General features: G+C 59.5%; 3 protein-coding genes across 9 annotated transcripts in view; 1 reads left to right on the forward strand and 2 right to left on the reverse strand.

The window, feature by feature from the left end:
* Window positions 1-7,395, forward strand: part of SLC6A9 (solute carrier family 6 member 9) — a 31,244-nt gene extending 23,849 nt beyond the window's left edge. For all 5 annotated transcript variants that reach the window (XM_046660716.1, XM_046660717.1, XM_046660718.1 and 2 more), the window contains 9 exons: window positions 1,185-1,317; window positions 1,553-1,687; window positions 1,782-1,885; window positions 2,305-2,542; window positions 2,632-2,766; window positions 2,889-2,988; window positions 3,080-3,180; window positions 5,865-6,035; window positions 6,137-7,395. In XM_046660716.1, the coding sequence (XP_046516672.1) occupies window positions 1,185-1,317; window positions 1,553-1,687; window positions 1,782-1,885; window positions 2,305-2,542; window positions 2,632-2,766; window positions 2,889-2,988; window positions 3,080-3,180; window positions 5,865-6,035; window positions 6,137-6,331 (1,312 nt within the window). In that variant the 3' untranslated portion in view covers window positions 6,332-7,395. The remainder of the gene's footprint in view (window positions 1-1,184; window positions 1,318-1,552; window positions 1,688-1,781; window positions 1,886-2,304; window positions 2,543-2,631; window positions 2,767-2,888; window positions 2,989-3,079; window positions 3,181-5,864; window positions 6,036-6,136) is intronic.
* A 139-nt stretch (window positions 7,396-7,534) lies between these two features.
* CCDC24 (coiled-coil domain containing 24) lies at window positions 7,535-11,602 on the reverse strand. Of its 2 annotated transcripts, none has more exons than XM_046660724.1 (9): window positions 11,157-11,602; window positions 10,822-10,993; window positions 10,424-10,599; window positions 10,156-10,272; window positions 9,382-9,456; window positions 8,711-8,765; window positions 8,151-8,220; window positions 7,974-8,052; window positions 7,535-7,895 (listed from the first exon to the last, which is right to left on the reverse strand). In XM_046660724.1, exons 2-9 carry the CDS (start codon window positions 10,945-10,947, stop codon window positions 7,658-7,660), a joined length of 936 nt encoding a protein of 311 aa, XP_046516680.1. In that variant the 5' UTR covers window positions 10,948-10,993; window positions 11,157-11,602; the 3' UTR covers window positions 7,535-7,657. The 2 variants fall into 2 exon arrangements, with proteins under 2 accessions (XP_046516680.1, XP_046516679.1); XM_046660723.1 differs by having other exon boundaries at window positions 9,382-9,459.
* Window positions 11,603-11,746: 144 nt separating this feature from the next.
* B4GALT2 (beta-1,4-galactosyltransferase 2) lies at window positions 11,747-21,524 on the reverse strand. 2 transcript variants are annotated; one of them, XM_046660721.1, is made up of 8 exons: window positions 21,163-21,524; window positions 19,754-19,792; window positions 19,282-19,640; window positions 18,852-19,087; window positions 15,829-16,019; window positions 15,512-15,634; window positions 15,294-15,398; window positions 11,747-12,606 (listed from the first exon to the last, which is right to left on the reverse strand). In XM_046660721.1, exons 2-8 carry the CDS (start codon window positions 19,771-19,773, stop codon window positions 12,468-12,470), a joined length of 1,173 nt encoding a protein of 390 aa, XP_046516677.1. In that variant the 5' UTR covers window positions 19,774-19,792; window positions 21,163-21,524; the 3' UTR covers window positions 11,747-12,467. The 2 variants fall into 2 exon arrangements, with proteins under 2 accessions (XP_046516677.1, XP_046516678.1); XM_046660722.1 differs by lacking the exon at window positions 19,754-19,792.
* Window positions 21,525-21,530: the final 6 nt, after the last annotated feature.

The following is a 21,530-nucleotide window of genomic DNA, read 5'->3' on the forward strand; positions in this document are numbered from 1 at the left end:
GTTCAGCTGGAGCAGTAAGCAGCTGGGAGAGGAGGAGGAGAGGAGATCAGAGGGACGGCAGGCAGAGGTAGTGGATCACGTAGCCATGGTAAGAACTTTGGATTTTCTGTGGTGAGAGATGGGAGCTGCGGCAAGGTTTTGAGCCGAGGCGAGACCCTGAGAGTGCTCTTCTAAAAACCCTTCAGAAGCTTCCCATGGCCCTCGGGATAAAATTCAAACTTCTCAGCCTTGACTTCATGGTTTCTTACGATCTGGTCCCTTCCTGTCCCTCAGCCTTCCCTCTTCCCTTTGCCTTCTCTTCCAGCCTCCCTGAGCTGCCTACGTGCCCAGGCTGGCCGTGCTTCTGGCCCCCCAGCCATACCTCCGTCTTGCTGCTGCTCTTTCCCGGCCTGGCATGCGCTTCCCCTCTTCTCCCACCTCCTCCCCATTCTTCGAACTTTAGCTCAAGCTCCAACTTTGGTGGGAAGCCTTCCAGCATGCCCCTCTGCATGGGGTAGAGGCGCCCCTCCTGGCGGGGCCCACAGCATCCCGGACTCAGCTCTGCTCTGGTCCTTCCCACTGGAGCAGTCCCACATGCTCTCCCCCGCCCTCTTCCCTGAGGGCTGGGACAATGCCTGATCCAGGTCTATACACCCTGCACCTAGCATAGCGCCTGGCACATAAGTGACTGAAAGAGCACAGCTGGCGTGGCAGAGGGTGCCAGATGGAGCTATGCACACACTGGGGAGGAAGCGGGCTTCGGGGCTAAGCCTGCGTGCTCCAGAGCCTCCAAGCTTTACTCAGCACTCTGCTGGCTCCCGTGGTTCATCAGAGATGGAGGAGACTAGTGGGTGAAAAGCTCACAGAAGGCTTCCTGGAAGATGTGGCACCTGATAGGCTGTGTCCAGTCTAGAGGGTAGGGCATTCCTGAAGGGAGAAATGCACAAGCAAGGGCCTGGGGTGAGCCTGAGCAGGGACAGGGAGCCCTCTGCACCCCAAGGGCTGAGGAGGCTGGCCCTGGTGGGGGGTGCAGCAGGCAGAGGGGCCTAGGTTGGTGGAGCTGAGTCTGGGGCCCCAGAGTGGCTCCTGTCTCATGGTGTGGGCTGCTGGGACCTCCTGAGAAAGGACGCTGGGCCCTGGGCTTTGGGAATTTGTCGCTGGGCGGTGGGGGCTGGCCCGCAATGACAGAGCATCTCCTTCCCCAGGCGCTACGTGCTGAAGCTGTCAGATGACATCGGGAACTTTGGGGAGGTACGAATGCCCCTCCTCGGCTGCCTTGGTGTCTCCTGGGTGGTCGTCTTTCTCTGCCTCATCCGAGGGGTCAAGTCTTCAGGGAAAGTAAGTACCCCTCCCCCCGCACAGTCTGTGCCCACCCAGAAAGATCCTGCCTCCCCGACCTGGGATATGTGTGTGTGTGTGTGCGCGTGAGTGTGTGTTGGGGATAGGGGGTGGTGATGAAGGGACACCGGAGGGGACAAGGGACCAGAGGGCCAGTGGTGTTTGGGGACCAGGGAGGTGGCCTCCAGAGCAGGAAGACCCCAAAGGAACCCAGTGGAGCCTGTCTTGCGCCCAGGTGGTGTACTTCACGGCCACGTTTCCCTATGTGGTGCTGACCATCCTGTTCGTCCGTGGCGTGACCCTGGAGGGAGCCTTCACGGGCATCATGTACTACCTGACCCCACAGTGGGACAAGATCCTGGAGGCCAAGGTGTGATGTGGAGGGTGACCCGGAAGGGCCGGGCAGGGGCACAGAGGCTCCTGCCTCTGACCACGGCTCCTCTGTGGCCCATCGCTCTCTGCAGGTGTGGGGGGACGCCGCCTCCCAGATCTTCTACTCGCTGGGCTGCGCGTGGGGAGGCCTCATCACCATGGCTTCCTACAACAAGTTCCACAACAACTGTTACCGGTGAGACTCCCTGCCAGCCCTGGGGCTGCCCCCCGTTCCCTGCCCTCTCTGCAGCCTGATCCTCGCTCGCCCAGAGCCCCCAGATCCAGCGCAGCCTCCTGGCCTGCCAGGGCCCTCCATTCCACTCACAGCCTTGAGGTCCTGGGAACCTGGGTCTGGACTGAGTCAGTGGAGAGCAGAGAGAGAAGCTTAGCAGGAGAGAGAAGAACGGTGGGGACCGGGATGCCCCAGGTCTATGAGGACCCAACAGCCTCAGGCCCACTTGAAAAGGCCCAGAGCAGACCAGAAAAGAAGTTGGCGGCAGCTTTGTTCCTAGAACTTTCCGTGTCTCCACGTCTTCTCTTGGTCTGCACAGAGTCAGACAGGGCAGAGGGAAGCAGATGCATGTCCTGAACTCTCCCTGTTTTCCTCCCGACCAGGGACAGCATCATCATCAGCATCACTAACTGTGCCACCAGTGTCTATGCTGGCTTTGTCATCTTCTCCATCCTGGGCTTCATGGCCAATCATCTTGGTGTGGACGTGTCCCGCGTGGCAGACCACGGCCCCGGCCTGGCCTTCGTGGCTTACCCTGAGGCCCTCACATTGCTGCCCATCTCCCCGCTCTGGTCCCTGCTTTTCTTCTTCATGCTCATCTTGCTGGGACTGGGCACTCAGGTACAAGGTGCAGGATGAGGCCAGGGGCTTGCGGAGGGAGGAGGCAGGGGCAGAGGTCAGGCCCCTGCTCTGATGGCCGCATCCCACAGTTCTGCCTCCTAGAGACGCTAGTCACAGCCATTGTGGATGAGGTGGGGAATGAGTGGATCCTAAAGAAAAAGACCTACGTGACCTTGGGTGTGGCTGTGGCTGGCTTCCTGCTGGGCATCCCCCTCACCAGCCAGGTAAAAACCGAGGGAAAGGCTGGGCTGGAGTTCCTGGGGGGTGGGGTGCAGTGGGTAGTGTGTAGGGGAGCCTAGCCTCAGGCACCCCCAATTCACCAACTCAGCTACCCACTGGCCCGTAGGCAGGCATCTACTGGCTGCTGCTGATGGACAACTATGCAGCCAGCTTCTCCTTGGTCGTCATCTCCTGCATCATGTGTGTGTCCATCATGTACATCTATGGTAAGCGCCCAAGCTTCCGTGGCCTCCCATGTCCCAGCCCCTGGCCTGCTCATGCTGTCCTGCCAGGCCCACTGAGCCCTCCTCTCTCCAGGGCATCGGAACTACTTCCAGGACATCCAGATGATGCTGGGGTTCCCACCGCCCCTCTTCTTCCAGATCTGCTGGCGCTTTGTCTCTCCAGCTATCATCTTTGTAAGTTAGTTCCTTGGCGGGCCCCTCCCTTCCCCTGCTGCCCCTTGGCATGTGTCCTTCTCTTAGAACCCAGTGGAGGGAGAGCAGGAGCCCATCCATTTGGCCAGAGCTCCCAGTGAGGGTCCACACCTGCAGCTCTGGCCATTGAGAGGTTGTGGGGGGCTGCATAGAGTCAGACAGGTGTGCGGAGACTCAGAACCACCCGGGCCCTGGCCTCACATTAGGAAGGGAGCTTAGGGCCTTGTATTTGACTGAAGACATCGCCCAGCCTCGGAAGGGGAAAGCAGGCTGCTGGCCACTGAGAGTCAGCACTCTAAAGGGGCCTCAGGAACCATCACTGATATTAGTGTCAGCCTCGCGGAGCTCCTGACTGCAACCCCTCATAGCCCCGGGGTGCCCGGGGTACGTGGGTGAATGCATCAGTGTTCCAGAAGCAGGCTGTACAAGTCAGATGTCAGCTCAGGGCCAGGGGCAACCTCGTAAGCCTTCCAGGCGCTGCAGTGGGCTGGCTTAGGAGAGGGAATTCGTGGCTTCCACCAGTATTCGACACCTGGGAAACTCCCATCAAGGAGCAGAATTGGTGGAGGGAATGCCCACCATGGCCAGGAACCAGGCACTTTCTGCATGCTGCTCATATACTGACTTGTAATGCAACTCTCCAATATTATCCCCACTTTACAGATGAGGAAACTGAGGAACAGAAATGTTAAGTAATTACCCCAAGAATACACAGCAAATAAGAGGCAGAGCCACCACTCAAAGCAAGTGGTCCAATGTGGAGGCTGTGTGCTGGGCCAGTGCTACTCTAGAAACAACTATGGGAAGGAGGATTGGTCCCTGGGCTAAAAACCGATTTTGCTCCTTTAGGCTCAGGGTGGGAAGGGAGGGCACCAGGGGTTTGATAGTATAATGGTCACCCCGCAGAGAAGAGGCAGGGCCGGCTCTGAGTGACAGAGGGGTCAGCCCAGTGGCAAGGACAGTGTCCAGAGTCATGCCCCTGTCATGCCCAGCTCCTCTGTGCTGTGGGGAGCTCAGCACTGGATTTCCACTTTGGCTCATGTTTCTGAAAAAGGGAAAAAAAAAAGCCCCTGAGGGCTGAGGATTCTCCCACATGGGGTGTGGGATCTTCCCGAGGCTGGCAGAGGCGCCGGCTCTGGTCACTGGCCCAGCTCTGAAACAGGAGGAGCAGCAGTCGCCTGTAAGTGGTGGGAGGCCGGGGAGGGCAGGCACCACCGCAAGCACCGTGCCCTCTGGGGGTTGTGGCTGATCCCCAGGCTTAGGCCCTGCCCGAGGGAAGCTCATCGATCCACAGCTCTGAGGAGGCGGCCACCCCGGGGAGAGACCTGGGGCACCAGCCAGGGCAGGGCAGGAGTCAGGAAGGAGATGATAGGCACCAGTAGGTTCCATAGGGGGAACCTCAGCCTGGGTCCAATGTCTCCACGAGATTGAGGCAAAGTGGGCAGTGCCCTCTGCACTCAGAAAGCCAGGCCGGAGTGACTTAAGGTGAGGACTCCAGGCTCTGTGGACACGAGTCTCTGGGCTGTCCTGTTTTCTTTGGGGGCTTCTCTTATTTCTGAAAAACTCTTTTTGACAAACTCCATCCTTCTGTCAGCTCAAATAAGGGATTTGTCCACACCGAGATCAGGATCTAGTGCCATTGAGGAAACGTGTTATAAGTTTCCACCATGCGCAGCATCCCAGGACGGGGCGCTGATGATGTGGGTCTTGCCCTCCAGAATTTGATCACCGGGAAGGCTGGAGGAGCCTGAGCTCCAGGACACAGCTGAGGGCTCAGCAGGCAGAGGCTGAGCCCCACTGGCAAGCGGTACATACTCCCAGGCCTTCCGGGTAGCCCATGACCACCTGCCCATCGTTCTGCTCCCTTCAGCTTTATTGCTGCTTCGGCCCCAGGCTTTATTTCCCATCTCACTCATCTCCTTCTAAAGCTCCCAAGAGCATCTGCTGCCTGACACTTACAGTTTCTAGCCTTTGGAGCCTCCCCAGGCTATATGTCGCCATCTCCAGCCATAGACAGGCAGGACTTTGCCCTCTCCTCTCCCCCATTGCTCCCACCTCTCTGCACAAGTCAGTGCAAATCAGAGAATGCTTAGAGGTCCAGGCACTGTGCTGGGCACTGGAGACCCAGAGCCAATGTAGTCCCAGGAGCTCCCAGGTCCACGGGAAACGTTCACCAATCCTTAGCAGAGGGAAAATGCCATTGAGAGAGCCCTTTCAGGAGGAGATTGGAAATCTGGAGAGGCTTCTTGAAGGAGGTGGCATTTGAATAGGGTTTGACAGAGGAAGATGCAGAGGATTCTCCAGAATAAAAGAAGAGGGTGGAAAACGCTGGGTGTGCCATTGAGACGAGGGTAATGTGACCAGAAAGATAAGCTGTCTCGAAAGCCCAAAGGCAGGGGTTTGGCCTTGCTTCAGTAGGCAAAAGTAGGGAGCCACTGACAGGCCTCTCCCCTTCCATGGTGCCTACCTGCCCACCATGCCCTGGAGCCCTGGTTCCATCTGTTTCTTCCACTACCCACACCTTGACATCATGGCTCCTGCCCTCCCCAACGCCTCCTTCTAGAATGGGAAACTGGAGAGGGAAGGATGGGGTGCTGATAGGAGGCCTGAGGCCTGGGCGGGGCTGGGCAGGCCTCACACCCGTTCCCATCCCTGACCCTTTGCAGTTCATTCTCATCTTCACGGTGATCCAGTACCAGCCAATCACTTACAACCACTACCAGTATCCAGGCTGGGCTGTGGCCATCGGCTTCCTCATGGCTCTGTCCTCCGTCATTTGCATCCCACTCTACGCCCTGTTCCAGCTCTGCCGCACAGATGGGGACACCCTCCTCCAGGTGAGGGGTGGGGGCAGGGGGCAGCCAGGTGAAACAGGCGGGGCTGGATGGATGGGGCTTAAGGTCTCCCTTCTGACACGCCCCACCCACCTCTCCTGCAGCGGTTGAAAAATGCCACAAAGCCAAGCAGAGACTGGGGCCCTGCCCTCCTGGAGCACCGGACCGGGCGCTACGCCCCCACCATACCGGCCTCTCCTGAAGACGGGCTCGAGGTCCAGCCGCTGCACCCAGACAAGGCCCAGATCCCCATGGTGGGCAGTAACGGCTCCAGCCGTCTGCAGGACTCCCGGATATGAGCACCGCTGCCAGGGGAGGGCCCCCCCCCGCCCTGTGCTCCCACCATAGAGACTGGGGAGGCAGTGGACAGGTGTCTCTATCTGCCCCTGCCACGCCCTGGCCAGGGTGGCTGCTGTCACCTTGGCTACCACTGCTAGCCGGTCATTCGTGCTCGTGTCCCCAGTGTTTACAGGTCCTTTGGATGCCAAGATGGCAGCTGGGGCTGTAGGCGATGGGATGGTTGCTGGGGGGCCCAAAGCACTTTGGAAGGGTCTTGGTCCAGGTCCCCAGAGGCCTGCCGGGCCTTATGTGGCCTCTGATGCCCCCACTCTCTGCCCTAAACTGAGGTTCTGGGTGGGTCCCCTACCTAGCGCCCTCGTTGGGCCCCCAGCCTCCTGACCAGTGTTCCTGCCCTCAGAGCAGATCCCAGCCTCTGCCCAGGCAAATCTGGATCTTCCTACCTGGGGGCAGGGTGAGGGGCTAGGGGGCTGTGCAGTGTTACTTGTAAGGCAGTCCCGCCCAGCCCTGTTTGTCTGTGTGATTATTTTTGTAAAAATTGTATTATCTGTGGTTGCCACTCCCTTGCCCCCAGCCTCAGGCCCCATCTGTCTTCCAGGCCTGCCTGCACCTCACTCAGGGCTGCTCTGGGGTCTCTGCGCCTCATTCTGGCCCGGCTGTCAGGCCCAGCCAGCAGAGGCCCCTGACCCAGCAGCCTGCCCAAAGCACTAGTTTCTGGGGGGCAGGGGTGGGGTGCTGCTCAGCAGGAAGTTTGAGCCCAGAGCCCTGGGGAAGGGGACCCTACACAACAGCCCCTTGCCCGCCCTCCACCAGGGCTGCCCTTGTTCATGTGCCAAATGGCCCCAGCCCGCGTGCCCCACCCCCTCTCTGGAGCCACAGCTCCTTCCCCCAAGCCCTGCAGTGTCCGTTCGTCCGTCCTCTGTGCCCCTCTGTGCAGTGACAACCCCGGAAGAGCCGCCTCTAATCCTCTGTAGCAATAACGGTGCACCGCCCAGCCCTGCCCATCGTGCACCACTAGGATTTTAAAGTCCATAGATTTTAATGAAATTTCTATTCCTGTCTCTGAGCTGCTGCTGTGCTTTGTCTGGGTCCCCCAGGGGGACTGAAGTCAGGGCTGCAATGAGACCTCTGCCTGCCAGGCCTTTGTGGAGGCTGGGACCAGATACTAGGAACCTGGTAATGGGGTGAGGGGAGGGCCCTAGAGAAGGACAGCTTCGGGGTCCTGGCGAGACTGGTTCTGAAGCGGCTGGGCCATGGCAGCTGAGAGATGGCAGCAGCAGATGGGGCGAGTTCTGGCAGAAGCCAAAGCCTCCGTCACGGCCAGCCCTTCAGGTTGGGGCCTGGGGCGCTGCACTGGACGCTGGAGTGGAAGCTGGCTTTTCCCTGGGGATGCACTGAAGCTTCCGTCCCCAGCGGCAGGCGACGGCCAGGCCCCGCGGGCGGGGACAGTGCTCCAGAGGAGGAGCAGGTAGGCAGCGCTGGGGAGGCCTGCCCCAAACTCCAGCGGCCCCACGGAGGCAAGGCAAGGGTCTGAGGTCCCGACCGGAGGACCCTAGGGGCTGCGGCCTGAACAGGAAGGAAGAGCTGAGGGCTATGGCCGGACCCTTCGCCCACCCTGTCCAGCCGTCCCTCTGCCCTGTTTACCTGTGGCTGGGAGAGACGCAGGAAGGCCTCAGGGGTGCCTGGAGCTCCTGTTGCATGGCTGCCTTCTGCTCCTTTAGCTCTGGACGAGAGATGAATCTGAGACACAGCACCCAGCTCTCCTGGGGTATGTAGGAGTGTGTGGCAGGGAGCAAGAAGCTGGGGGCTCTGGGGCCTCACCTGCCAGGGTGGGCTCCAGGGTTGCCTCGGAGGGATGGGAGCCCCCTGTATACTCCTCTTCCAGGCAGCGCTGCAGGGAGAGCTGGCTCAGTGCCCCAGCCTCATGGCAGGAGTGGGGTGGGGCAGGGCAGAATGCAGAGGCCAAGATCCCCGTGGCAGGGCCCAGGAACCACCCCATGCAGCCCGTCATCCCGAGCACCTGAGAGCGGTCCCTAGGGGGAACACCAATCCCCCCTGAAAGCTGAGCTTGGGGAGGTGGTGGCTGAGCTTGACTCAGACTTAGGGAAGGAAAGGAGGCAAAAAACCAGGAGCAAATCCAGCAGGTTAATCTAAAAATGCTGACCTTGGACTTAAGGGCTTGACCAGAATCTTGGGCTTCTGGATTCACACATCCAAGAAGCGTGCACACATGAGGAATGGACACAGGACTCACACAAACTTTACATGCATACGCACACACAGACACACGTGTATGGGGGTCTCATACACTAGGTGAGAGGTGGGTGTGTCGACACTCAGCAGAAGGCTGTGGTGGGCGGGGGAGGGGGGCTGCAGCTCACCTGCAGGATGGGGATCTCCCTCTCCAAGGCGCGACACTCCTCCTCCAGGAGGCCCCTGGGACACATGTGAGTGTGGCAGCCAGAACCAGCGCCACAGGACGGGGCTCAGCTGAGCCCTCCACACAGCCCCAACCTCCAGCCTCACCAAGAGCCCCCTCCAGGCCCTCCTTTTTCAGCCCATCTTGCCCTCCCCCGCTCAGGGGGCTGCTCCAGCACAGCCTACCAGCCCCGCCAGCCTCTTCTTTGGCAGGACACGTCCTCTTCTTTCCCACTTCACAGTGTCCACTCCCCTCGGCACCCCCCCCAGCCCCGGCAGGCACCACTCTCTCTTCTGCACCACTGCAGTGGGCCTGTGACTCCTCCTGCCTCCATTCTCCCCCATAGCACAGCCCTTCCTCTGCTTAAAACTCTTCTGTGGTCCCCCCCTGCTTCAGGATGAAAATCCTCAGGCCATGGCCCCTGTTGGCACCCGAACTTGGCAACTTCCTGGCAGCAACCTCGCCAGCCCCAGAGCAACGCCCTGCCCTGTCCACCTCTCAGCCCTCCTCTTATGGGTCTCCCCACCAGGTATGCTGCCTCCCTTCCCCCCCTCACAGGCCTAGTACTTCCAGATCTGGCCCAGTCCCTTCCTCCCCGTCTCCACCCCCACTACACACACTCAGGGGCCTCACCGCAGGTTTCCAGCAACCTGGTCAATGCTGGACACGTTCAGTCGGTCCTTGATGATGCTGAGGTCCTGGGGACTGCTGCTGGCGGATGAAGTCAATATCACTCTCCCCATGTTGCCTCACCCCAGGCCTTCATGACACAAAGGCCACTTCTCCTAGACAATTTTGTGTCTTTTCTCACAAAGGCAACATAATATAGTACAAAGAGGAGGAGTTCTGGAGCCTGGGCTTGCAAATGGGCTCTGCCACTCTTCACTCTGTATGACCTCGGGCAAACCGATTATCCTTCCTGAGCTTTAGTTTCCTCATCTGCAAAATGGGGACATCACCCCCCTCACAGGGTTGTGTAAGAATTAGAAATAAGTTGCTGCCATTCACTTCATATGAACACGCTCCTGCTCATTTATCTCATTCAGTCCCCAGACCTCGCTCCTGTTCTCCAAGCCTGAGGAACAAGTGACCACTGGACACAGCCTCCCTTCCCCCCACCCATGTTTGCATATACTGCTCCCTCTTCCTGCAAAGCCCTGCCTGGAAATCTGTTCCTCATACTCCAAGACCAGATCAAACCAGTTACTTTCTTCAGGAAGCCTTGCCTGCCCCCAGGCTGTCTCCTGGATTTCTGCAGCCCTCATGTGCTGATCTCTACCAAAAGTGGCTGTAGAAGTGTCCAGCCCCAGACGAGGAGCTCCTCCATGGAGCCAGGTGGGACCCACCAGTTGGCTGGGGCCCTCAGCCAAGCAGGGACATATCCCGCCTCTCCTACCACCACTCTACCTGAGTTCACCAGCTGTCATCTGGAATATCCCCTGTTCCGGCAAATCACACCTGGGCTCCTCCAAGGCAAAGCGCAGGACCCTGGGGCTATACTGGACCCAAGCCTGGGTCTGGTCCCTGCATAAAGTGCACAGAAAGGAAACTCAGGGGCTCCTTCCAGGGAACCAACCGCCAGAAAGGTGACCCTGGCCCTTTGACAGGTGCAAGGCTAACCCATCTGAGTTCTGCGGACCAGGCCCAGGCCCAGCCCCAGGTCTGAGGCTCCCACCTGCCCTCGAAGATGGCCTTCTGGCGGAGAGCTTGGAGCAGCTGTCGCAGTTCCTGGCGCACGAGGTCTCTTAGGAGGGGTGGTGGCGCCAGAAGAGAGGAGGGGTCAGAGGTGGGGCAGGAGCCAGGGGCTTGGGAGGATCGAGCCTCTCGGAGCAGAGACCGTAGCATCACCACCTGCAAGGAGAGCTGGGACACCTCGCGACCGGGGAGAGAAGTGACAGGAGTGGGGGCATTGGGGGAGTGAGGGGCAGGGAGGAATCAAACTGGAGTGTGCTGTGCGGACAGTGAGATCTGACAAGTTCTCGAGAGTTACTGCAGGGCCAAGGGCCTGGAGGAGGTGGGGAAATCACTCGAGTTGTGGGACAGGCCTGGGGTGTGCACCTTCCCACTCCCCACCTCTGTCCGCAGCTCCAGGCTCAGGTCCACCGTGGTCTCCCCCAGAATCCTCTTCACTTCAGGCCTCTCCGGGAGCGGAACGTGCTCCTCCACCAGCTCCCACAGCGACGGGGAGTCCCGAGGCATGGCCTGCCCGCGCCGCCGCCCGGGACGCGCGGCCCCCGGCTCGGACCTGCGGGACAGCCAGCAGAGCGCGGGATCACAGGGAGACGCCTGCCCCCGGGGCTGGGCCACGCCCGCTCACGCCCCGCCCCTTCCCGGCCTCCCAAGGCCACGCCCCCAGCTTCCCCGACGCCCCACCCTCGTTCCGCCGCCAGTCCCACGACTGGAATTACCCGGTCCAGAGTTGCCGCTTTCTGGCGCTCTCCCGCCCAGCTCCTGGCTGACTCTCAGCATCCACGGCTCCGGGTCACGGCCCCCAAGAGCCGGGCAATGCGGGCCAGGGCCCTAGCCCCGCCTCTTCCGCGCGGCCGTCACCCAGGAAACGGTACCACCACCCAGGCCCCGCCCCCACAAGGCCCCGCCCCTGCCTATTCCGGGTCTGGAGGGCGGCGCCGGCTTGTGGAGAGTAGCAAGCACTAGGCGAGGTGAACGGTTTTTAAGTCCGAACCACCCCCACAGAGCCCTGACCCCAAGCACCTTGGGCTCATCCCTGGGCGCCTTGCGGCTTCGGGGCAGGTGAAAGAACCGAGAAATCTGAGCCCACTGGGTTTATTACTTCGTTGCCTATTCTGGCCCGGAGGTAGCGGCAGAGTAAGTCTTTCCCCTTAGGGCGGACGAAGCCTAAGGAACGGCGGCACCTGGAGAGGCCTGGGGAACCAGGACAATCCAGACCAGACCGATAGGTTGGGCCAGGCGCCCTCCCACAACACACTCAGGGTCTGGGTCAGGGACCCAGATCCCATCCCCAGACAGACAAAGGGAGTGCTCCATTCACGTTTTTTACTAAAGCACCCACACAAGTTTCTGTGCAATGTACAAACACGAGCCGGCCCTGGGGCTACTGCCTTCTCTCTGAGGCAGGGAGGCGGGAACCAGACTGATCCAAACCACACTCGCCCCCCCATGCAAAGCCCAACTCCAAGATCCCAGGCAGCGACACAGCACCCCCTCTGGTCCCCTCCTGGGGCTGCTCCTCAGCAGGGGGCGCCCCAGAGTTTGCCCCTACAATGTTGAATGAAAAAGGTTTCCCCTCCCCTGGGAGCATGGGGGATCCCCAGGTCTGAGAATTCCCCCTGGAAGTGACACTGCCCCCTAGTCATACCTCCCACTCTTCCAGGCCCTAGGAGACTCAAGGGGGGGAAACTGAGGCACAGAGAGGTAGAGTGACCTAGCCCAGGCCACTCGGCGAGGCAGTGCAGGGGCTGGCCCGACCCTGACAGTGAGGGGGATTGGGCTGGGGAGGGAGGGGGGAAGGAGGGTTGACCCCAGAGAGGGCCACACTTGAGGGGCCTGCCCAGGACGGAAGCCCCCCAAAGTAGATTCTGAAACTTCCAGGTGCAGCTGGGGGGCCTACTGAAGACCCTCAGAAAACAAAGCCCACAGTCTCAGTCCTGGCGAATTCCCCGAAGAGCAGCCGCCAGCCAGGCTGTCAGTCAGTCCTCTGGCAGGCAATCCTTGGCACTGGGAGCCTTTGTCCACTAGTGTCAGCCCCGAGGGGGCCGCCCAATGTCCACTGTGATATTGGTGAAGAGCGGCTGCCGAGACACCTCCAAAACCCGGTACCGCACTGACGCAATGCCGTCCCGCTTCATGCTCAGCTTTGTGTTTTGAATCTTGGTAAACCTAGATAGGACGGAAGTGGGTCCAGATCAGGGTAACCAACTCCCATATGGGATCCCTGGGGCCAAGGCTCAAGCCATCCTGGCTTCTTCCAGGGGTGACTTGGTTCTCCTTGCCATCCCCTCTACCCTCCACCTGCCTGGAGCCCTTTTGCTTTTGCATCTTCCCTTAAAACAGAGGTCTCACCCCCTTGAGTCCGGAATTCTGACACCTTCATAAATCTTTCTCTCATCTCAGAGCTTCCTTCCAAGCCTCAGACCCAGACATGGGGCATCCCATATGCACCTCAAATGCAATGTGTCCTGTATCAGATGCATCACGCTTTCTCCCCAAACCCACCATCTCTGTGCCATCTTCTCTGTTCCTCATCCTTTAGTCACTCTTTCACTATCTATTTACTGAACAGTCCCATATGCCAAGCTCTGTTCTAAGCACCAGGGACACAGCCATGAACAGGACAGCAAGCTCCTTCCTCTCATGGCAAGTCTATTCCACTAGGGGGGACAGGTAACAGACAAGAAACACATCAGAGTGCTCAGGGAGATAGGAGGGAGAGACCAAGATGACTGCCCTGGAAGGGGTGAGGATGTGACATCAAGCTGACAGCAGGGGTAAGAGCATTCCACGAAGAGGTAATAGCACACGCTGACCCTGAACTGGCAATAAGAATCTGCACAGCTGAGTGGCTAGGGCCTAATGGGCCAAAGGGAAAAACAGAGTAAGATTAGCTTGGAGGTTAGAGCATGTACGGGCAGGGCTCTGTAAGCCAGAGGAAGCAGGTTTTTTATTCTGTGAGTGAGAAGACACTGAAGGACTTTTAGTCCAGTTTGGGGTGGGGGCGGGGTCAGCAAGTAAGCAACGGGACAGGGGACATGAACTACAGAGGGCAAGGGGAAAGCAGGGAAACCAGCGAGAGGTAACTGCAGTGTTCAAGCAAGATGACAGAGGCTACACTACGCAGAGTGGGAAAGGGAAAGTAAGGGGCTCAGGTATGCTCTGGGGGTGGCACTGACATGATGGCTGATGGTGTGGACATGCAGACTGAGGGAAAGAAGAAGCCAGGATAATGCCTAGATTTGAGGCAAAAGCAACACGGTGGATGGAACCACCACCACAGAGTTCCTTAAGCCAGAAATGTCTGGCTCTCTTGCCCCTTCCCCACCCAAGGCAGACATCACTAATTGACGATGGCATCTAGACCTGCTATTTCTGAAACAGGACCAAGAGCTCCACTCCCACCCTCATCCCACCTGTTCTGACCCTCCCAGTCCTCCTGAGGTCAGCTCAGACTCCTCTCCTGACCAACACTGAGCGCTTTCCTTCAGACGGCCTGAAGGCCCCCTCCTCCTAGTCCGTAGACCCTGCCCTGATCCCCATGGTTTTTATCTGAACTGCTTTTTCATCAGCTCTCTGGACGCCCGGAGCTTCACGCTTCTGCCAAACATCACCCCTACATCACTGCTACAACCTACCTCCCCCACTCTCACACCCTGGCTCCAGAGCAGAACAACCCTACTGCTCCAGCTGGGGCCACAGCAGCCTCACACCCAGCACACACCCTGGGCCCCATGGACTCCCTCAGGCCTGGTCGGCTTCCCTCCTGCTCCACCCAGCAGCTCTGCCAGCCCTTCACCTTCTTTGAACCCAAAGGGTGATCCTTCCATACCCAAATCTGATCCTGCCCCACCCTGCTTAAAGCCCTTCCAGGCTCCCCAGCGCCCCTGGGACAAGAGAGAAACTCCCAACCTGGGATTTGAGACCCACAACACCCAACACTGACCCCTCTGCTGTCACCCCCAGCCTTCAGAGACTGTAATGCCAGACTCTCAGACTCTTGGCATATACCGTGCGCGTTCACGTTCCAGATTCCTATAAATACTATTCCTTTTATCAAAACTGGTCTCCATTAGGCTAGTGAATACAGCACTGTACCCAAGGCAATGACAAACATTTGGTGAACGAATAACTCTTTTCAAACTCCAGTTTACCATCACCTCCTCTAGGAAGCCCCCGACCATCACTCCCTCTTCTGCCAGGACAGCACCTTGCCCTGATCACCTTGCGCTGGCACTGCCTATCTCCCTCCCTAGAACGAACCTCACGTGGGATATCCAGCAGGGATTGGGTATGACTGTTCTGGACCTCCTCACCGCAAGGTTTGGCACCAGACAGTCCCAGTGCAGCGTCAGGAAGCCCTGTCTAACTCGCCATAAGCCTTCAGGCCCTTCCAGCCAGCACCAGACTCCGAGTGTTGCTGCATCCTCAGAGGCGGAGCCGCTTACTCCAGTCTCAGAAGGCTCAGCAGTGTCTTTCCACTCCCCGCCCCACACCGCTCAGGCCACCTTTGGTGGGTCCCCAGGCCCAGAAGCTGTGTCCAGTGCCTGCCAGCTCTCGTCCTACCTACTCTGGCACAAGTGAGGTCTGTGAGGGCCGCGGTGGGAATGCAGTCTACTCAGTGACAACTTGAGCCTTTAAATTTTAGTCACCGCCAGGGATCAGGCCAGGGGTGAGAGATGTCTGAGGGGAGGCTGAGCTGTGGGTTGGGAACAGGGATCAGGGGTACCAGGAGTCATCTCTAGGAGTCAAGGGTCAGGGGTGTTTGGGTCACCTCTGGGGATCAGTGCCACTGGGGAGTCACCTCTAGGGAGTGAGGGGTGGGGGCACTTGGGGTCAGGGGTGCTGGGGGTCACCTCTGAGGGTTGGGCTCGTTATGCTTGTCCCGGTCGTGCTTGATCATGCGGTATCGGCCTATGCTGATGTCTGGGCGCGAGATCTTCATCCCAGTCAAGGAGATCCTGGGGACGGGGACAGATGGACTGGAACAGGCACCAGGAAGGGCAAGAAGCCCCGCCCAGTCTGCGCCCACCCTCTCGCACACCCAGTCTACTTCCCACCCATCTCTCCTCACCGGTTGAAGATGTCGTCATCCTCACCACCCCAGCCCCAGTACTCGTTGGGGAAGCCGTTGATTCTCAGGAACTGGGCTTTGCTCAAGCCCGACACGCCTCCAAAGTAGCCAGCATAGGGCAGCCTATGGCACGGGAGGGCAGGCGTCAGTGAGGGGTCCAAGGGGATTCCAGACGGAGGGCCAGGGATCGGGCAGAGTGTGTGTAGGGGCCAGGAGCAAGGGCGTCCTGGGCTGGGAGCGAGGGCCTGGGTCTGGCGGGGGAGTTGGGGATGGTGGTGGTGTGGAGGTCTGGGTCCAGCTGAGAAGGGAACCCGCACCGGAAGCCGAACTTGTCCATGGCAATGGCAAAGTGGCGCGGCTGGTTGCCACAGCGGTACAGATTGCGGTCATCCATGGGGACCAGGTCCACGTCACTGAAGATGAAGCAGTCGTAGGTGGCGTCCTCCTTCAGTGCCTCTAGAAAGCCCACGTTGAGCAGCTTGGCCCGGTTGAAGGTGTCCTCACCATGCTGGGGTTGGCGGAGGGGACAGGTCAGCTCTGGGCCTGTGACTTTACAACTATCCAGAGCAGTCCCAGGGGGCCTACTTCCTGCCCAGCTCCATGTGGTTCCCTCAGACTCTCAGGATGAAGTCCAGCTCCTTACCCTGAACCTGGCCTTCCAAGGCCTTTCACAATTTGGCTCCAGTCTCCTCTCTGGCCACTGCCCTCACACCTCAAGGCCCAGCTACACTACATTCCTAGCAGCCCAAGAACACGCTAGACTCTTTCTTGCCTTGAGGCCTCAGTGTTGGCGGTTCCCCCTGCCTGGAATGCTCTCTTTCTCTGTTTGTCAAACTCATGTTGGGAAAGGCCTCTCTAACCAAACCTCCTGCCCAAGTATAATTATTCCTTCCTTCCTGTGTACCTCACTTATGCCAAGGTCTGTTTAAACTGTGACTTAGAGCTCTTATTTCATTCATTCATTCATTCAAACACACCCCATGGCCCTGTCCTTTGTGCCAGTGGGGCTCCTAGAGATGAGCAGCCCTGAGCACACAGTCTCCCCACTGAGCATGTAGTCACAAAGTAAGATGAACAACGAATGCCCCAAATGACCAGGGTCTAAGAGGCAGAAACCACAGGGACTGAGCCACTGAGCCTCAGCATGTGTCCCCTTGGCTCATTTGCATCCACATCCACCTCCCTAGGCCTCTGAGACAAGGACAGGACCCAGCCAGATTCACTTATCTCCCCAACAAAATGACAAGCACAGGGTCCACGGGCACTCGTGGCCCAGTGGCCTGGGGTCGCCTGAGAAATGGGGCTGCAGGGTTAGGTCCCCTTGAGGCCAGCATCCTGGCCATGCAGGCCCAACCTCCGAACTCAGGCCAGAGCAAGGAGGATTCCATGGCGTCCACTGTCCCCACTCACAATCTCCAGGCTGGAGCCACAGAGGCTCCTGGAGTGGGGGTGTGCGAGTGGGCCCTTCTGGAAGGAAAGGAGGAATAGGGGCCCCTCCTCTCCGCCTGGGCCTGAGGGGTGGGAGCTGCCCCCAGGCACCCTGAACTGCCCAGCGCACTTGCTCTCTTTCCTCCTTCCCCTGTGTCTTCTCTCCCGCCAGCCCTTGCGGAGACTGTCCACTTTCTCCCTGCTCATCAGCACTCCTTTCTAACCTCTTTGACCAGTCAGGGGCCCTAGGTTTCTCCCACACAGCTCATCAACATGCTCACTTCTCATGCATCTGAAAAAAAAAACCACCTCCCTCTAGCCACCGCTCTACCTTTTTGCCTTCCCTTCTCGGCAAGTTTTTTTTAAAGAGTTGTCTCTGGTTGGCTATTCCCTTTTGTCAAATCTGATTCCTTCTTCAACCCACTGCAATCTGCTTCCGCCCCCACCATGCCCCTGAAACGGCTCTCGCTGGGCCCACCTTGTTGCTAAATCCACTGGACGCTTCTTGGTCCACATCCTTCCTTACTCCCCCGGCAGTGCTCACGCGGCTGCGTGCTTCCTTCTTGACACTTAGTCCCAGGCTCCTGGGACACCACGCTTTCCTGGGTCCCCTCGAACTTTACTAGCCAACCTTCACAGCCTCTGTGATGGTCCCTCCTTCTCCCTGATCCCTGTCCCTTACATGCTGGTTTTCTCCTCTCAGGTCCCATGCTCCTTAGGCAGGTGGGACCTTGCGGGCTTTAGGGACCATCTACATTTTGGTGGCTTGCAGCTCCCTCTCTCCACCTCAGACCTCACTCCTGGGTCGACGCATCTGTCCAACGGCCCGCTGAACATTCCTCCCATACCTCCCCAAGGCGCTCAGCCTTGTCACAGGCAAAAGGAATTCAGAGTCACGCTCTCCCCCAGACAGGGCCCAGCTCCTGTGTCCCCATCTCGTGCACGGGCACAGCCAGCCATATGGCAAACAGCCAAGACAAAGAACCTCGAGGTGTCCTGGCGTCTCCCTTTCCTTACTCCCCACTTTCTATCACATCTCTCCCTTCATCCCCACAGCTACTGCCCGACTCAAATGCATGTTCACCATCACTTTCCTGGACATCACAGCCTCTTCCCAACCGCTCACCCTGCCTCTAGTCTGCCCCTTCCATCCCAATCACCACATGCGGTCAGAGCAATCTTTCCAATAAGCCAACGTACATGTTACTTGGCCCTCTCACTGGGCCCTGCCTCCTCCAGTCCTTCTGCCAGCTGATGCCTGTTCCTCCCTCAAGACCCATCTCAACTATCGCTTCCCAACTCCAGGCCAGATCAGGTCCCTCTGTGCTCCCACTCCAGGCCCCTTGCTCCAAATCCAGCTTTGCGTCATTGTCCTGGAGTCTACAGGGATCCATGTCCCAGCCTGGGAGCTCTCTGTCGGAAGGAGGGCCTGGATCAGATCCTCCCCAGGCCCCAATAGCCAGCCCTACTCAGAGCATGAGCTGAGCTCCTGGGCCTCAGCTGTGAGGCACCTGGCCCCAAGGTAGGCTTCATCCCTCCTTCAGGGTCGAACTCTCCCTCTCCCAGAGGCCCGCAACGTCTCCTCACAGGCAGCATACCCTAGGCCTCCACCACCTTGTGGGGGGCCTGTCAAGTGTAAACAATGGGGCTCGTCCCCACTGAGGCTACGCACACACCTGTCAGTGTGCATGCCGACACCCACACATGCCTACTCTCCTTCACACACGCAAACCTTCCTATGCACACACTGACATACGTGTACCCCTGCTCGTACATTCACATAGCCCCACAACCAGAGACAAATGCCCCCAACCTCACGTGTGCACCAACAGGCACAAAGGCCCCCACACCCACAGCAGCTCATGGGTTCCCTGGTGGCTAGTGTCCAGCCTGGGGGCCACAGGCAACGCACCTGATTGATGACATAGATGCCGTAGCGCAGGCGCTGTCGCCTCAGGATAGGGTGCAGATAGTGGAGCCAGTAGCGTAGGTGGTGCTCCCGGTGTCGAAAGGGGATGATGACTGCCACGGTCTGGGCTGGGGTGCAGTCGGGCGGTGTGTAGCGGCCACCCAAGAGCACGCCTGGGTTCTCCCTCTGCACCCGCTCCAGCGGCATGGGGGTGGTGAACTCAATCAGCAGCCGGCCCACTGTAAGCAGAGTGGTGCAGGAGTCAGGCCTTTGTCAAATCCAGGGACACCAGCCCTCTCCCTCAGCCGGGAATTGGGCAAGGGAACCCCAGGAATAGCCCTGGCACCCCCACAGGTCAAGACTCCATTCCCCCAGTCAAACTGGTAAGGCCCTCTGCCCACCCCTAGAGACAGGCCCTGCCCTGCAGGCTCACCAAGACCAGGCGGCGGCGAGTCAGGACAGGGTGGAAGGACGGGAGCCATGGGGCCGGGCCGGGCACTGGAGGCCTCAGGGAGCCCGGAGCTGGGGGCAGTGGCGTTGGGCCGAGAGCAGTTGGTGGTGCTGCTGGCAGCTGGGTGGAGGGCTCGGGCAGGGCCGCGGGCACTGAAGCGGCTGAAGAAGGCCAGGTGCTGGGCGTAGACGTCAAAGTAGAGGATGACGGCCACGAGGAAGTGCAGCAGACAGAGAAGGAGCACAGCCTTGCAGACGCGCTCCAGCGTCCGCCCCAGCAGTCTGCTCATCCCGCAGGCGGCCGCCGGCCCGCCCAGTGGGCCCGGGCATCCGGCTGCTGGCCTGAGCAGGGGTAGGAGAGAAAGAGACCCAGCAGGTCAGGGCCGGATGGGCAAGGCTACCCACCCACCTCCTGCCCAGTGCTCACACTCATGGACCCACATCCTCACACTTACCTGCTCACACTTTGTGACATTCATGGACTCACATTCTACCTGCAAATAGACACACAGACACAGTCCCTGGCAACTCACTACTCAAATATCTTTACACACCTGAGTACTAAGCCACATATGCTTACATTTCTTGTCGTCACACACACACACAGACACGCACAGAGCCTCAAGCACCCTCACACTCAGGTACATGCCCCCAGGTATTCCCAGGAACACGGACATGTGACCTCTAATCACACTGGTTTATACCTAAACATGGAAACATGTTTACCTACAGACCCACATGTGTACCTGTGCCCCAGAGAACAGACACTCCACAGGGCAGCATCTTCAACCCAGGACTTGTGGTCTGCAGAACAGAGACCATTTACGGGTACCTATCATGCAAGAGCACTCTGTATTCATGACTTCATTTAGTCCTCCCTGGAGCATACAGAGCAGTGGTTTGGTCAGACAGATCTCAATGACAAACAGGCCAAGACAGCAGGGACCAGGCTGACAAGTGGCCCCCAACATCCAGGTGGCCCAATATGGACAAGATATTTCTGGGATCCCTTCTCTTTAGAGCAAGACGTCAAAATACAGGGTGGGACAGGGGACACCGCTCCCCCAAAACCATAAGGACTAGAATGAACTCTCTGGACTTGCCCAGCACTGCTGGTTCTGATTCCCAGAGGTGGGAACCCTTAGGCCCTGGAGACCCGCGCAGCACTTAGCATGGCAGCAAAGGGTCTTGCCTGGGCCCCCGCTCCAGCTGTGGTTCCAACAGAGCAGCAACATTTCTGGAAGCACTTCCAGCAGTGCTTCAGGGAGCAGGGTGGGTCTCACTCAAAGATACATAGTATCACACGACCACACAGACACCCTGGGTCCCAGCTATTGTCACACTCTCAGACACACAGAACTACATATAGAGTCACAGACACACCCGGGCGACAGTAACAGTAATGCACAGAATCACACACTCACAAACAAAGCCGCTGCTCCTGGACTTACACAGCCATTCATACAGGCTCCCGGGCAGCTTGGACCCACGTGCAAACATTCCCACCCCTCCCTCCGGGCAGGGGTTCTGGGTCAGGCTGACGGTCAGGCTGTGAGGTGCGTCTGGGCGGGGCTGGCAGGCAGAGCGGCCTGAACACGTGGCACCAGGGACGCGGGAGGCAGCAAAGACCGGGTGGGTGTGGAGCCGGGGGAGGGGGGGGCAGGGACTGGGGGAGTGGATGCGGGACGGGGGCCGAGGCAAAGGGGAAACGTGAGCGGAGCGCCTCCCCGCGCCACGAGGCCGGGGCGAGCGAGGACAATAAGGGAGGCTGGCTGGGGGCGGACCAAGGAGCCCTGGGGGAGCCGAGAGATGGGGGTGGGGTGGGGTAACGCCAGGCCAGGGTCCGACGGCCAGCGCCTCTCACCGGGTCCTGGGCGGGGATCTCGGGGCCGCGCTCGGGGCGCCTCTCGCGGGCCCAGGTCTGGAATCTCGGGGCCCTGGGCTGGGGCTGCGCGCGCCCCCCTCTCATCCGGTGCTCGGGGCTCTGCAGGGGGCGCCGATCCGGCTCGGGCTGGGTTCCCGGCTCCGGCGGCTGCGGACGGCTCGGTGCCCCATGGCCCGGCCCCACCGCCTCCCGCCGCCCGGTCAGCGGCCCCCGGGCCGCCTCCCGCCGCCGCCACGGGCCATGGAGCGGAGCCGCCCCGGGGGGCAGGGCGGGGCCGGGCGGCCGGGCAGACCCACGGAGCCACGGCCCGGCGGACCTCCGCGCCGCCGCCTCCCTCCCGCGCTACG

Source organism: Equus quagga, chromosome 5 (genome assembly GCF_021613505.1).
Source record: "Equus quagga isolate Etosha38 chromosome 5, UCLA_HA_Equagga_1.0, whole genome shotgun sequence".
NCBI classification, from domain to species: domain Eukaryota; kingdom Metazoa; phylum Chordata; class Mammalia; order Perissodactyla; family Equidae; genus Equus; species Equus quagga.

Excerpts from the sequence above, each read along its gene's own strand:
- CCDC24 (XM_046660723.1), bottom strand. The coding sequence starts at position 10,947 with ATGCCTCGGGACTCCCCGTCGCTGTGGGAGCTGGTGGAGGAGCACGTT. Across the intron at positions 10,600-10,821 it reads GCCTGGAGCTGCGGACAGAG|GTGGTGATGCTACGGTCTCT; the intron begins GTGGGGAGTGGG and ends CTCTCCTTGCAG. Across the intron at positions 8,221-8,710 it reads GGGAGATCCCCATCCTGCAG|CGCTGCCTGGAAGAGGAGTA; the intron begins GTGAGCTGCAGC and ends CTCTCCCTGCAG.
- B4GALT2 (XM_046660721.1), bottom strand. The coding sequence starts at position 19,773 with ATGTCACAAAGTGTGAGCAG. Across the intron at positions 19,088-19,281 it reads CTCGCCGCCGCCTGGTCTTG|TGGGCCGGCTGCTGATTGAG; the intron begins GTGAGCCTGCAG and ends CTCTGCTTACAG. Across the intron at positions 16,020-18,851 it reads GCATCTATGTCATCAATCAG|CATGGTGAGGACACCTTCAA; the intron begins GTGCGTTGCCTG and ends CGCCAACCCCAG.